General features: G+C 61.0%; 6 protein-coding genes across 6 annotated transcripts; 4 read left to right on the forward strand and 2 right to left on the reverse strand.

Moving 5' to 3' along the window:
* Positions 1–1,075: 1,075 nt before the first annotated feature.
* Positions 1,076–3,361, forward strand: VTJ83DRAFT_6232 (uncharacterized protein; the record flags this gene model as incomplete). The annotated part of the gene is made up of 1 exon (XM_071012921.1): positions 1,076–3,361. One exon carries the CDS (start codon positions 1,076–1,078, stop codon positions 3,359–3,361), a length of 2,286 nt encoding a protein of 761 aa, XP_070863859.1.
* Positions 3,362–4,142: 781 nt separating this feature from the next.
* VTJ83DRAFT_6233 (uncharacterized protein) lies at positions 4,143–5,435 on the forward strand (the record flags this gene model as incomplete). The annotated part of the gene is made up of 1 exon (XM_071012922.1): positions 4,143–5,435. One exon carries the CDS (start codon positions 4,143–4,145, stop codon positions 5,433–5,435), a length of 1,293 nt encoding a protein of 430 aa, XP_070863860.1.
* A 461-nt stretch (positions 5,436–5,896) lies between these two features.
* Positions 5,897–7,279, reverse strand: VTJ83DRAFT_6234 (uncharacterized protein; the record flags this gene model as incomplete). Its single annotated transcript, XM_071012923.1, has 1 exon — positions 5,897–7,279. The coding sequence occupies one exon, from the start codon at positions 7,277–7,279 to the stop codon at positions 5,897–5,899; it is 1,383 nt and encodes a 460-aa protein (XP_070863861.1).
* Positions 7,280–8,050: 771 nt separating this feature from the next.
* On the forward strand, positions 8,051–9,017 carry VTJ83DRAFT_6235 (uncharacterized protein; the record flags this gene model as incomplete). The annotated part of the gene is made up of 3 exons (XM_071012924.1): positions 8,051–8,352; positions 8,431–8,598; positions 8,678–9,017. The coding sequence occupies 3 exons, from the start codon at positions 8,051–8,053 to the stop codon at positions 9,015–9,017; spliced, it is 810 nt and encodes a 269-aa protein (XP_070863862.1).
* Positions 9,018–10,031: 1,014 nt separating this feature from the next.
* Positions 10,032–12,233, forward strand: VTJ83DRAFT_6236 (uncharacterized protein; the record flags this gene model as incomplete). The annotated part of the gene is made up of 5 exons (XM_071012925.1): positions 10,032–10,091; positions 10,219–10,851; positions 10,938–11,084; positions 11,142–11,966; positions 12,039–12,233. 5 exons carry the CDS (start codon positions 10,032–10,034, stop codon positions 12,231–12,233), a joined length of 1,860 nt encoding a protein of 619 aa, XP_070863863.1.
* Positions 12,234–12,573: 340 nt separating this feature from the next.
* VTJ83DRAFT_6237 (uncharacterized protein) lies at positions 12,574–13,942 on the reverse strand (the record flags this gene model as incomplete). Its single annotated transcript, XM_071012926.1, has 3 exons — positions 12,574–12,676; positions 12,750–13,443; positions 13,756–13,942. 3 exons carry the CDS (start codon positions 13,940–13,942, stop codon positions 12,574–12,576), a joined length of 984 nt encoding a protein of 327 aa, XP_070863864.1.
* Positions 13,943–14,653: the final 711 nt, after the last annotated feature.

Here is a 14,653-nt window from a genome sequence, read left to right on the forward strand (position 1 = left end):
AGAAGCAAGCACGGTCTCGGAGAAGTCCAGCTGCTGACTACCACTCTACTCATCATGACTGCAAGAAGGGCTGCAGCCGAAGGCCGTGGGGTGGGAGAAAAGTGTCCGACGACGCTCAACGATGTCCAAGGTGGGGCATTCGAGCCACTTATTCCATGCATGACATACGCAGTATACGCGTAGCTCACTCACTAACCGACAAAACGCATGCGCGCCGGCACACCGGACCATTGAGCACGATGCGCCTACGTTTTTGCCGTGGCTTGCACAGTAATTCCACGGCGGCGCTCTCTGCCTTGCTGGGCCAGCCCGCGCTGCGCCTCGTACGTACCAACCGGGCCGGGACCTCTTCGATCCGCGAGGGAACGGACCCTATTTCGCCTTGGTCGCTCGCGATTCAACCATGACCACATGGAGCTCCGCATCGTGGTCGGTGGGAGGCCCGTGCCGCCGCAATGTCAACATCCGGCCTGGCTTGGATGCTAAGCCCCCCCACACATGGAATCGCCATCCCCCAACGGCCCAGGTGACATCCATCGCCCCCAAGGAACAGCTGCTGGTCTGTCAAGTGGCCATTATCCGATCTTCCGGGGTCCCGACGCCACGGTACGGGCTGTGGCATGGAAGCGGCACTTTCCAGGGGAACATTCCGCACTCCCCTAACCAAGACCTGACAAACCAATCTCACATCTGCGATGGAGGCTATCTCGTGTCATCCCCCAAGTAGCGGCTTCAACGGCCTAAACACGACAGGAGAAAGTCTCCATCACCGCTTAGTTTGATGGCGCATCGTGTCAACCTATTCCCTGATTGGAACACCGACAGCAGCAGCATGCTGAGCCCAGCGACGCCACTCATCGTCCATCTTTGCTCTCCTGTCGTTTGGCTGCCCCCTGCACACGGTCTTGATGGTTTCCATGGACGCATTCGTTTTATTCTACAAATGATATGAAAGAATTGGCCTGCTTGACCCGGCCTTTCGGACATGCACAAACCGTGTTCACCTCTCGCTACCCCGTTGCCTCGACCCCCTGATCTGTCCCTCTGATATCCTGCAACCTCTTGCTGCCCCTACATGTTCTCGCAGCTAGCCCTCCAGAGATGTGGCACTATGGAGGCGGCCTGGGGTGTAGTCCGAGCCTCGTTTTCAAGCTCCAGCTTCTGGAACAGCCCGTCTTGTCGATCCGGCCACAACCAATGCGAAGGATGCCGCTCCATTCACGAGCTGCTCCGCTGGGCCGAGGTGCAACGGAGGCGAGACCACGCCTTCGAGGGGACCTCTCCGTTGGGTCTCATCCACACCAGCTTCCTTGAGCTTGACCTCTGCGCCGGCTCCTCTCGGTGCCAGACGTGCCGGGTGATCCGGCGAGCCTTTCTCCTGAGCCAAATCACGGGACGGGATGTTGACCGGCTCGGACGTCCCGATGGACAATGGCCGATCTACGCCGCTGTCGGCCTCAGTTCATCGGGAGAAAGCCGGCTTCTGCTCGAAATCCAATCGCCAAAGAAGACATGGTTCTCAGCCACCGTGCATCTGAGCAACGAACCTCGGCCGCGCTCCCGGCTTCCCCGGGACGGCAGCCTGCCCGCCCTACACCCCAACTTTGACGAGCTCCGCCGCGTCATCCAAAACTGCCACGCCAACCACGAGTGCACTTCTCGATACCGCTGGTCCCATCGGAACCCCACCTGGCTTCTCAGGATCCTCCCGAACAGCATGGTCCAGCTGGTCTCAGGCCCGCCCACGCTGGTTGATTACGCCGTCCTAAGCTACTCCTGGGGAGACCCGGCCACCATGCCGCCCGCCGAATGGGCCCGGATCAAGGGTGCCAGCACAAACACGGCGAACGGCCGCCCCGTGGCCGAGCGGCTGAAGCCCTTTTGCATGCGCACCCTGCCGGAAACGATGCAAGACGCCATTACCATCGCCGCGTCTCTGGGCTATTCGTACATCTGGATCGACAACGTCTGCATCCCCAAAGGTACCGACTGGGACAAGGAAGCGGGGATGATGCACGAGGTCTACGGCAACGCCGCTTTTACGCTTATCGCCTCGTCCAGCACCAAGGCGACCGACCCGCTCCTGCGGGACCGTCTGGCCTGGCGGCATCGAGATCAGGCCGGCCCCTTGCGGGAGCAGTGGTGGCTTCATGACGCCGAGATTCCTCTGGACCGCGTGAGGTTCGAGCCGCCCGTGGCCAAGCGCGGCTGGACGCTGCAGGAGGAGAGGCTGTCGCCCAGGGTGGTGTACTGGACGGCTCAGCGGTGGTACTGGTCCTGCGCCGAATGCCAGGTTGCTGAGGGGGGCGACATCATCAACACGCCCGTCTCCCCGGCCCAAGAGCCGCGGCCGGAACCCGAGCGCTCACCGTGCCCCCGCAGCAGCCACCCGCAGCGCTTCCTCACCCTCTGCCACGACGGCGACGAACGCCGCCTCCACTCCGAGTGGCTCGACATCGTCAAGGCCTACACCCCCCGGGACCTGGTGGCGCCGCAGGACAGGTTCCTCGCCATCGCGGGCCTCGCCGTGCGTTTTTACAACGCAAAAGCCGCCCATGGCGGAACGGCCGCGGCCACGGAGGAGTACCTGGCGGGGCTCTGGCGGGACGATTTTGCAAAGCACCTCGCCTGGCGCGTGGCCGCGGCGGCGGATGCGAGGCACAATCTCCAACACGTCGCGCCATCGTGGTCGTGGGCGTCGCTGCCGCTGCGGGTGCAGGTGAGCGCGGAAGCGGATTTCCGGCAGGCCAAGAGCTTTGACTTTATCGCGGTTGAGCATGCTGAGCCGCCGAGCACCGTCCCGGCTGCGGATTTGGCAGACGCGAGGAGCGAGGACCCGGAGCTGGCCTACCTGAACCGCGGCCGCGCCGTGGAAGAGCGAGGCCGCGCCGTCAAGGTGGTGGAGGTGCAGGGCCGGTTCCGGCGGTTCATCTCTGACGACGCGGCGCGGGACGTGTCGTGGGACAGCATCGAACGCAGCCGTGCCGTCGGCGGCAGCAGCGGGCGAAAGACGGTGTTCGACTTTTCCGCGCTGCCCGGCCAGAGCATCTACGCGCGCCATCGCGGCGATGGCAGGATCCTCTCTAGGGACGCGCATTGCGGCGAGGTTGTCGGGCAGCTGGATTATTTGGCGCCGGCGGCGGGCGGCAAGGCCAAGAGCCCGTTTGACCCGTACGTCCCGGAGGGTGCCGAGAAGGAGATTGTGTGCCTGGAAGTTGGCGAGCTGGCGATGCTCTTGCTGGTTCCGAGCCGGAGATGGGGCCAGCCAGAGTCATACAGGCGTGTTGGGGTGGCTGTCGGGTATCATCATCGGAAGGGGTTCTTTTATGGCTGCGAGACAAGAAGGATTCGTCTTTCATGAGAATGCCGAGAGTATGACAAGACGCAAAAACGCTGGTCGTTGGGTCGTTGAATGTATTCTTTCGTATTAGATATTTACCAGGTACCTAGAGTTCTTACTAGCTAATTAATAAAGATAGATCATGATTTCACTACCCCATCTCCCCAGGATGAATCACTTTTTGAGTAACTAATTCATTGACGTTAAACATCTTCCTGAGAACTTCTCGACCGTTCCCGGTGGGAGTGATGCACCTCTACAACATCGTCCTCACGGCAAGGCTAGGTTTTCTCTCCTCTGCGAGATCACGACGCTCGGTTCCTCCCAGCGCGTGCCGACCGACTATTGCGTCAAAGCCCATCTATCCTGTTCCGGCCAATGAACTCCTGCACCATGCTCGACGGTCCGTAGGCCATGCATCAGGAGGTAAGCGGCGTCGAGGGGATTGTTACGTACATGGCCCACTTGGTGGAGCGAAGAAGAATGGCGTCACGCCGACCAACCGCCCATGGGGTCGCCCGTAGCAACTCTCCAGAGTCGTTTATCGTCGTTTTGGGTTCACAGCGGATGCTCGACAACAAAACTTCTGTCCCGAGTTCATGGTCGTGGTTGAGCTGGTGGGGCGGCTAAGAAATGATGCCATCCTGACTACCGATGGGTATTCTGACAAGATGGAGTGTAGGACACCGAGGTTGGTGGCCAGATTGCAGTATAAAAATGACCACTACGATCCTCAAAGGGCTTGAGCTTCTGCTTTGTTCAGACACCAACCCCATCACAGCTCTACAAGCCAACACATACGATGGTTTCGATACGTCTTCTTGCCCTCGGCGCCTTGGCTCTCGGGGCCAGCGCTCTCCCTGCCGACAAGCGCTCTTCCAGCGCATCATCGGCCAGGTCTGCAGAGGTGGTAGACGAGGCCTTCGGCTCAGCAGTGCGGGAGAAGCGCGTGCCGGGCATCGCCGCGCTCGCCTTGAACCGTGACGGCACCGTCCTCTACAAGAACGCCTGGGGCACCGTCAACATTGACGACGCATCCTCAGCGCCTATCACCTCGTCGACCAAGATGAGGATTGCCTCCATGACCAAGTCCGTCGTCAGCGTGGCCGCTCTTCAGCTTGTCGAGCAGGAAAAGCTGAGCCTCGACGACCTGGTGGAGGACTACCTCCCCAAGTGGAAGAACGCCAGCGTCCTCGAGGGCTTCACCGACGACGGCGAGCCCATCCTCCGCGCCCCGAAGACCAAGGCCACCATTCTCCACCTCTTCACCCACACCGCGGGCGAGGCCTACTGGTTCATCAACACAAACATCAACCGCTACCAGCAGTGGGCGGCCCGACAGAACACCACCGTCTCCCCGGCCCCGCTGGCGGCCGACCCCGGCACGGGCTGGTACTACGGCACCAGCATCGACACGCTCGGCAACGTCATCGAGGCCATCACGGGCCTGCGCCTTGACGACTACATTGAGCACAACATCTTCCGGCCCCTAGGCATCCAGAACTCGGGCCTCGTCACCCCCGACATCTGGACGCACCAGCGCCTGGACAACGGCACCATCGTAGCCGTTCCCCCGGCCCCCGTCGACCCCACGTCTACCCCGGGCGGCGGCGGCTACCTCATCTCCACCCTGGACAACTACTCCAATTACCTGCTGGCCCTCGTCAACTGGGGCACGCACCCCCGGTCGGGCGTCACCATCCTCAAGTCGTCGACCGTCAAGAAGTACGTCTTCGCCGACCTGGTGCCGTTGGCGGTGCCCAAGCCGCCGTCGTGCGAGCCGCCGCCGGCCCGCCCCAACGGCGAGGGCGACGTTGGCATCTGGAACTCCAACAACCTGACCCTGAGCCTGGCGTCCGAGTTCCTCCCGGGCGTTCCCAAGGGCTGGTCGGCGTCGTTCCTGATCAACAACGAAGCCATCCCCGGCCGCCGCAGCGAGGGCAGCGGCGCCTGGGCGGGCATTCACAACCTGTACTACTGGGCGGATGTCAAGGCTGGCAAGCTGGGCATCGTGTTTACCAACCTGGCTCCCTTCTTGGACCCCACCGTGCTGGGGCTGTACGATACGCTCGAGGAGTTTGCGTACTCGGCTTGATGAGAAAATGACATGTAATAACGAGACGGGGAGGGCGAAGGAGCAAACCGGTAATCATGATGCATGATGATATTCGCAGCGTTGCTACTGTTATTTCGCAATGGATAATCGTGATAGCGATGAAGAAAATGAGAACAAACAAAGACTTAATAATCAAACGTTCAAAGCACATCTTGACATGTGTCCGTGTGAAGGATATTGAAGCTCAGGCTTCCTGGTTTCCAGACTGGAGATTCGCCATGTCTATTATTACTTCAATGGATGTACTTACGTATGTATATACCTACGTACCTGGCCTAATTACCTACGCCAGAGAACACGAATACCCTTGATCCTTCTGCCTGGTGGTCAACAAACGCTTGAGGCCACCAAGTTCGGTATGCATGCTAGGTGTTCATCAACTGCTTGGGGGTGTCTGTCTTGAAGGGATCCTGCCTTCTCATTCCTGCGGTCCCCTTTCCTTACTCCCTGGCGTTCCCCCCTTTGAGCAACCGACCTTGAACGTATACCCTCGATATGTTCCGATCGTCTCCGGTCATGATGAACTTCTCAAACACCGTCCTGAGACCGTCTCCCTCCTGGACCATGGTCATGATGCCCTGCTCCTCCCCCCGCGTCCCGACCACGATGGCATCAAACTCCTTTCCCACCGCAAAGTTGCCCACCTTGCTCTCCAGCCCACAGACGCCAGCGCCCCCCAGCGTGGCCAGGTAAAACACCTCGTCGATCGACAGCCCCTTGTCCTCCCCCTTTGACTGCACCTCTCTTGCGTGGCTGGCAATCATGGCCTGCCTGATGGTGTCGAGCATGCTGCTCGAGAACCCGCCGCCGCTGTCGGTCCCCAACCCTACCTTGATGCCCTTTCGCAGAAACGTCCTGACGGGCGCGGCCATGAACCCGCCGCCGACGGTCATGTTGGCGATGGGACAGTGCGCCACCCCGCACCCCAGGTCCTTCAGCCGGCACAGCTCGTAGTCGCTCACGTAGCAGCAGTGCGCGAGGATGCTGCGCCCCGGGGGCAGCAGGCCGTAGTGCTCGTACAGGTCCGCCTCGCACCCGAACTGCGGAAACAGCTGCTTCGTCGCCTCCATCTCTTGCTCCGCCTCGTTGAAGTGCGTCTGCACCGGCAGGTCCGGGTTCGCCCGGGCCAGGTCGCCCAGCCCCCGCAGCACCTCCGGGTCGCACGAGATGGCGAAGCGCGGCGTGAGGATGTAGCGGACCAGCCTCCCCGCCGGGTCGATCCGGCGGACGTGCGCGATGCACCGCTCCGTCGCGCGCAGGCTGTCCTCGGCCGACGGCTCGCGGTAGTAGTCCGGGCTGTTGCGCGTCATGTTGCACTTGCCGACCAGCGCTCTCTGGCCCTTGGCCAGACACAGGTCGGCCAGAATCTCGGTCGCTTCCGCATGGAGCGAGCCGTAGTAGGAGGCGGTGGTGATGCCCTGGCGGAGGAAGCCGTCGACGCAGGACGAGTAGACCCGCCGGGCGTGGGCAGGGTCGCGGAAGAGAGCCTCGTTGGGGAAGGTGATGGCGTCGAGCCAGTCGAGGATGTGCATTCCCTGCCCGAGGCCGCGCTGAGACCACTGGGGCGCGTGGTTGTGGGTGTCGACGAAGCCCGGGATGAGGAACTGGCCTGGCGCGAGGCGGTGGGTTTGAACCGTGTGCGGCGGGCAGCCGAGGAGCGTTGGGATGGCTTCTGAGGTGTCGTTGGGATCAACGTGCTTTAGGAAGGTGGTGATCTTGCCTTCGCCGTCGACGGCCAGGAGAGCGTAAGGCAGGATCTCGAGCTCGGAGGCCGAGAGGGAGTGGATGATGGGACCAACGAAGACTTGGGTGCGTTGCGCCATCTTGCGATCAGGTTGGGATGTGAATGAATGGATACAAGCACCGACCAGTTCCCTAGCACAAGGCAGGATGACAGCAGTGAATTATTGATTGCTATGAGAATTAACAGTCATTATTCTGCTGAGCTATGTTGGTTATCTCAGCTGCGAAGCGCCAGCCTCCCCCTCCCTCGGCACCTTGAGGAAATCGGCGGTCGGGATGGTTAGACAGTTGCAAGCTGCAACGCGTCCGTCTTCCAATGGACGGATGGATGTTTGACACACATCCACATACGTAGTACATGCACACACGCACATGCCGTGCTCCGTAATTACTAGCTGACTTACACGCCGAAGGTGAGACACGGCGGCGTGGGGCATGAAGTTGGGGTTGGGGTTGTTTGGGCGGGCCAGGGTCAGAAACCAGGGCCAGGGCCAGGCCAAGACAGGGTTGGCGTTAGGCATGCTAGAGTTAGGGTCCATCAGGGTGAAATAAATACCAACGTTATTGTGTAACGAACGTCACAACGGTTGTCTTTCTGCAGCGAATCACGTGGCTTCGTGGAAGCGCATGGACGCGGCCGTGTTCGTCATGACATGAAGTGTTCAGCATAATTAACTACTGTGTAGTTAGCTTGACCAGAGACTCATCCACCAACTCAACAACAACCAAACACGGAAAGTTGGGGAACCCATCAATCAAACAAAAGATACAAGATCCATCGCGTCGTTTCTGAAGGCTTCTCTACTCGCCAGCTGAACCATCGTGTCTTTCATCTCGCGCAGATCTCCGCCATGTCTTACGAAATCTTCCTCACATCATTCGTCCCGGACGACGTTGTGGTGAGGGCCCGTAGCATTCTCTGCGGTGTGGCTGGCACTCCCGAGAGGCATTACTACCGGCACATCCAGCACTATGAGCCCTCCGACCCGACGGCCAAGGGCCTGCACACCATCAAGCAGCTGCAAAGGGAACGGGCACCGACGACCCCTCAATGGCAAGAGCTGCATCAGATTCTGGTCAAGCAGCCATCCGTCGTGCAGCTTCGCGCCGACATCACAGACGAGGTTGAGGCTGCCAACGACTCGGCAGTAGAGTGAGCTACTAGCCTGCCTTTTGGTGCCCGACGTGGTTGGTTTCCGGCGCTGATCACGCTCTTCCTCCCTCGTTGCAGACCGAAACCAGCCTACATTGAAGTTGCTGCTGCGAACCGCGCCGCGTTGCGTTGGACTGATTTTCCGGATCCCACAAACCGCCAAATCGACCCTTCCATCACCCAGCGCAGGATGCTGGAGATCGCCGATCCGAGGGCCGAGAGGATACTCGCCGAAAACAAGTTCAGGTTCGTCCGGGCTCGGCGCCAACCCCCCTTGCGGTCCTCTTTGCGTCTCGCCTGCCTGGCTGACCCCTGGCTCTTGCAGGCTGAAATGCAGCCTCATCGAAGAGTCGTACCGCTGGTGGCTCGAGGGGATCGAGTATTGCCTGACCCGCAACTACCTAGCGCCCAGCGCCACCAGCACGGAGCCTGCCGCGTCGCGGCAGATTCCCAACCCGGCCACGCTCACGCCCGTTGGCACCAACTGGATGCTGTACGTCCGCGCCAAGGTGGACAACCAGCCCGCCGCCACGATGCCGGCGCGCATGAAGCAGGGACAGCTGGCGCTGCTGCAGATCAAGCAACGACTCCGGGGCGTGGTGGACTTCTTGGCTTTTGACCGGCGATGCCACGACACCCGCATCCTGGAACCAAGAAGGGCATAGGTCCCGAGCGTAGGAGCCGGCGCGCGTGGCGACGTAGCAGCCGTTGGGACATGATAACGTAGCATGATCGACGCGTCGGTGCCTGGCTAGGGCCGCTCCCGTTGAAAAAGAATATGACCGGATAAGTGGTTTGGCTTTGTGGCGTTGACCGTTGAAGCCGAAGAGCGTTTGCGGTTCATCATGGCAAGGGGCAAAGGGGGGGGGGGGGGGGAGGGGGGTCACGTGTGGCGTTTGTTTTGTTGTTACTGGAGCAGAACCATCCGGATCAAGCGGAGGCGACTTGGACGGCGTGGACTCTGGGAAGATCAGGTGAAAACCAAGCTTTCCTCGGGTTGAGTCCGATTCCCATGAATGAATTGCCTATCCAGGCACTGTTGCTGTGTCGTGTTTCGGGACCGAGGTGCAGAATCCAGCACGCCAGACTCGATGAAGATTCATGGCCACAGAGTCTGTAATTACACATGGTTACGTAGAATAAGCATGTACCATGGCTTGTACGAGAGGATATTGCTCTACTAGTATTACATACGCAGTACTGTGTACACCCTTGGGAATGAGAATACTGAGAAACGTCTCACCAACTTGAGGACCTGGACATGTGAATTCTTCTTGTCCATGGGCTGAGTGGCGACATTGGGACGCCCCGGCCTCCGCCCCAACACCTTGGCGGGAGATCACAGACCCGCACGGTCTCCATCTGGGGCCAGGACGCGTGGGCTCGCGGCGAGGTTGCGGCAGCTGATTGGGCTTTGCCGACGCTGGGGGACCCTTGCGCGGCGTATCAAGGGCGGGCCACGCCCGGGATTCGGCAAGGAACCTCATGACCTTTTAGGGCCTAGGCCGAGCTTGGCCGGCCAGCATCACGCTAACTAACTAGTTATCTCACGATGGCCTTTCTCAACAACGCGCTCGGCGGCGTGCGCTGGCGACCCGATTCCAAGGTGTCTCACGCTCCTTGCCGCAGAAACCGATTCCGAAGCGACAGCGGGAGGGACGATCCACGGCTCCCCTGAAATGGTGTACGGCGGGAAGCCCTCGCGAGGCTGCCGGACCTGTCTTGCAAGGCGGATCAAGGTAGGTTCCGTCCCGTTCTGGATCACGGGCGTCGCTGCGCCGGGATCCTACAGCTCCGGAAGAGATCGCAGGCGGGCTCGTCACAATGCGCCGGCTCGGCTCTGACGTTCCGTTCACGACGATGTAGTGCGACGAGGGCAAGCCGACCTGCCAGAGATGCGCCAAATCGCGGCGCATCTGCGCCGGCTACCGACCCGAGTTTGAGGTTGTTCACCGCGACCAGACGAGCTCAACCGTCAGGCGTCTACAGAGAACGGATGATCGGCACCAACGGAACCAGCTTCATCACCACCACCAGCACCACCAGCACCACCAGCAGCGGCAGCGGCAGCCACCGTCGACGCGCCACCGATCCATCATCTTCGTGCAGGAAGATCCCGAGGCCTCGTCGAAGCGGCCGCGAGCGCTCAGCCCGCCCCCCGAGGTGGCCTTGACCATCCCCCTGGCCCACCGAGCGTCATGCTACTTTGCCTCCAACTTCGTCCTGCTGCCGCTGGGCAGCGCTCCGCATGGATTCATGGAGTACCTCGTGCCTCTGATGAAGGAACAGGCCCAGGGCACGGCCTTGTACCATGCCTTCAACGCCTGCGCCTTTGCCCTTCTCGGCAACCGTTCCACGGCCGACGGCGTTGATCTTTCCCAGCTGTCGCTCAAGGAGCACACGCTGGCTCTGGCGCAGACGCACAAAGCGCTGGGGAGCCCGACCCTGCTTCGAGCAGACTCGACGTTGGCCGCCGTGTTGCTGCTGACCCTCTACGAGGTATTACGCCTTGGCTGGTTGCTTTTTCCTCCCGCGCGGCGGATCGCGTTCCCCCAAACCACCCTCTGACCCGAGTCCTCCTCCAGAACATCACCGCCCGCAAGGAGAGCGGGATGCTGGCGTGGCGCACCCACATCGACGGCGCCGTGAACATCGTCAAGACGCGGGGCCGAGACGAGCTGTGCCAGACTCCGACAGGAAAGGTCTTGTTCAACTCGGTGAGGCATCATCTGGTACGCTGGACTTGAAACCCCCTCTCCCTCCCTTCCCGCCCTCTAACCCCTCGCAAGATTTCCCGCACCCTGTCGTCCGGCGCCCCCGTTCCCTTCGGCTCCGACTGGTGGATGTCGGGCGGCAACACCGACACCCTCTTCTCCCGATGCCAGCGCTTCGCCCTCGCCTACGGCGAGGTGCGCGCCGATGTCGATCGCTTCCTCGTCGCCACGCCCTCCTCCCGATCCCACGAGCCAGAACCGCTGGCGCAGCAACGCCGCCTCCTCAGGCGCGTGCACGACCTGGACAGGGACCTCCTCCACTGGCTGGCCTCGGTCCCCGAATCCTTCCGGTTCAGGACCGTCGGCACGGTGACCGAGGCCGACCTCGGGCCGCACGCGCGAGGGGGGTTCGTCCGCTACGACGAAGCGGACGCGTTCCCGGGCCGCGTGGACGTCTACCCGGACTTTGTCACCGCCATGGCGTGGAACGTGGCGCGCGTCATTCGGATGCTGCTCGCTGCCCTCGCGGTCCGGCTGGCGGCCTGGGCCCATGCCCCGGCCGACTACCGCGCCGCGCCCGAGCACGGGAGAGCGCATCGCGTCAGCCAGGCCGCCATCTCCGACATCATTGCGTCCGTCCCGTACCACCTGGGCGGGAGCCTGAACGGGAAGCCCCTCGTGCCCGGGGCGGGGTCCGGGCGGCCGCCAGAGAGGCTGTCCGGGTTCGTGTGCGGCCAGGAAGGCGGGTCGAAGGCGCTGCCGGCGCAATTCCTCATATGGTCGCTGACGTGCGTCAAGAACTGCGATTTCGCGACCGAGGAGCAGCGGGCGTGGGCCAAGGGGAGGTTGAGGTTCATTGCGGATGACGTAGGGTTGAAATATGCGCGCATCGTGAACGAGGTGGGTTGCCCTCCCTGGACCGCCGAGAGCCGTCCCGCACTTGTGACCGTGGTTGATGCTTACGCCCAGCAGGCCAACATCCGCTTCCCGTCCATGTTGATAGGTCCCGACGGGGGAATGATTCGGCTCAGCCCGCTGTATGGACCTGGTCATGGAGGGCAGACGAAGCCGCCAGCAACACCTCCTCGGCCAGCCAACGCCCCACGCACGCCAGAAAGCTTGGCCTCTTCCAACCCAAGTCCATCGCCAGGCCGCGAGGACTGCTGAAACATCACGCAAAACACTCTTGGGTATCGGTTCTCTGGAGAATGTCGCGTTCATCATAGGCATTAGCGGGTCTTGGATTGGCGCTCGAGAGGCGAATGAATACGTCTGTACATGCTTCGGCAGCCTCGTCTGGAAGAGCAGAGGCACCCTTTCGTCGGCCATCTTTCTCATCCAGGGGGGGAGATGGAGGCCCGGTCATCAGCCGCCCGTTTTGTTCCGAGCGTTGCGCCGAATCACGAAGAAGCTCAAGGGCCGCGAGATTATGTTATCGAACCCGGTTCAAAATACTTATTCAACAACTCACAAGCAGCCCAGCCCGCCCAGCCACGACCAGCAGGTATCACCGCGTCCCTCCGTACTTGGCGATCAGCTTCCTCATGATGGACATGGCACCGCTCCGATACCCGCCGCCAAACAGCGCAAAGTGGTTGAGATGATGATACCTGCTCGCCGGTCAGCCATGCATCCGCTCCTCTCGCCCCCGACATCCCCGACACCCTCGGGACGTGCACATACAGTTCGTACAGCGCCACCCGATCCTCAAACTCCTCCTTGGGCTCCGCCTTGGGCACCAGCTTCTCATACTCGCGCCAAAACCCGCCCCCAAACCCGCCAAACATCCTCATGATGCCCAGCTCGTACTCCGCGTGCCCGTACACGCACGCCGGGTCGTAGACCACCTCCTCGGCGCCGCCCTTGCCGCCGATCCTGCCGCGCCCGTGGTTCCCGCTCCACAGGTCCCCGTGCACCACCACGGGGAACGCCCCCCGGAGGTGGTCGGCGCCGAGCAGCCTCGGCACGACCGCGGAGGCCACCGTTTCGACGGCGGCGGCGAGCTCGGCGTCGGGGCCGTTCTGGCGCAGGCCCTCGCGGAGGATGGAGCGGAGGCGGCGCTCGGCGTAAAAGTCGGCCCACGACTCGGTCCAGGTGTTGTCCTGCTCGGTCGAGCCGCAGCAGGTGGGCACAGGGAAGCCGTACATGGGCTTGGAGAAGCCCGGGGGCGCGGGGACGGGCGTGGTGTGGACCTTGGCCAGCTTGGCGGCGAGGGACAGGCCGGTGCCGCCCGGGGCGGAGGAGCCCAAGTCGAGAAAGTCGGTGACGAGGAAGAACTTGCCCGAGGAGGACCGCATGGCGCCGTGGGCGTGGGAGCGGGGAACAAAGTTTAGGGAGGGGTCGACGGAGTGGAGGGCGTTGAGGGAGGTGTGTTCACCTGGTGTGGGGGTTAGTCGTGGTCGTATGTATCTAGATACTTTATCATGATATTATTTCTTCAAGGGTTTCAGAGGTGAGCGAGAGGAGACGATGTATTCTCGGAGGGATGCTGGAACCCGAGGCTACGAGGTGAGAGGGGGGGGGTTGGTTGGTTTCCACTGGAAAAGCGCTCGCAATCAAACGAAGAGCCTTGATGAAAAGAAAAAAAAAAAAAACAATGACAAGAATGCAAGGATCGAAGCACGAAAAAGAATTCAAAAAGAAGGAACCTAAGAATATAGGACAAATATCTATAACGAATGCCCCTTACCTCGAAACATGACTTCAGCATCTCGTCCATGTCCCGTCTTGACAAAGTACGCAACCTGTTCACCGTCTTTCTCCGCAACCAGCTTGAACGTTGACGAGAACCCAGACCCTCCGTGAGACACCAGCTTTGCGTGTGTGGCCTCGAGCCCAAGAGCTTCGAGGATGGCAGGGTCGACGTTGGACGGCATGGCCCTTGTCACGTTGACCGAGGACTTTGACGAGGAGGACGTCCCCACGGGGTTGGAGGACAAGCACGGGCGTGCCGATCAAGATGGGAAGACGGAACGGTGCACCTCGAGAATGGGATGGGCTGGCACAACCGCGCTTGTAACGGCAGCCCGGAGCGTATCTTGTTGCGGTGCCTCAGCCGGGCGTTGTTGTTATCGGCTCAAGAGAGGGGCGAGCTAATTGTGCATTGGTGTGGGAACGGAGGGGCAAGCGAACCGATTGGCCGCCGTTGGTCAAGGTGATGCAATGACAAGCTGACATCGCGGGCCGAAGCGGACGACGCGAGACGCAGGCCGCGTTCAAGTCGAAACAATGAAACATGGAAACCATTTTCCGATCGACTCAACTCCATGAGCAGCCTTGGAGTTGCTGGCTGCTTGTTTGTTTGTTCGGCATGCGCTGTTTGCTCCTTGGCGTTCTCCTCAACACAACCTCATGCCAACCTTAGAGCTGGGAAGATAACGGTGTGGCCCCCCGTGCTTCCATCCCGAGAATAACGACTGTCAGCGTTGGTGAAGCTGAAGAATTGATTAATACCCAAAATGTTGTCCACGTGGCAGCTGTCGCTAAGGCACAAGAGACAGAAGACGAATAGGTAAACACTATGAATCCCTCCAGCTAATCTTTCGGTTTATGGTTCCGCGCATAGTCTATGCGTCATTGGCGAGACA

Source organism: Remersonia thermophila, chromosome 6 (assembly GCF_042764415.1).
Source record: "Remersonia thermophila strain ATCC 22073 chromosome 6, whole genome shotgun sequence".
NCBI classification, from domain to species: domain Eukaryota; kingdom Fungi; phylum Ascomycota; class Sordariomycetes; order Sordariales; family Chaetomiaceae; genus Remersonia; species Remersonia thermophila.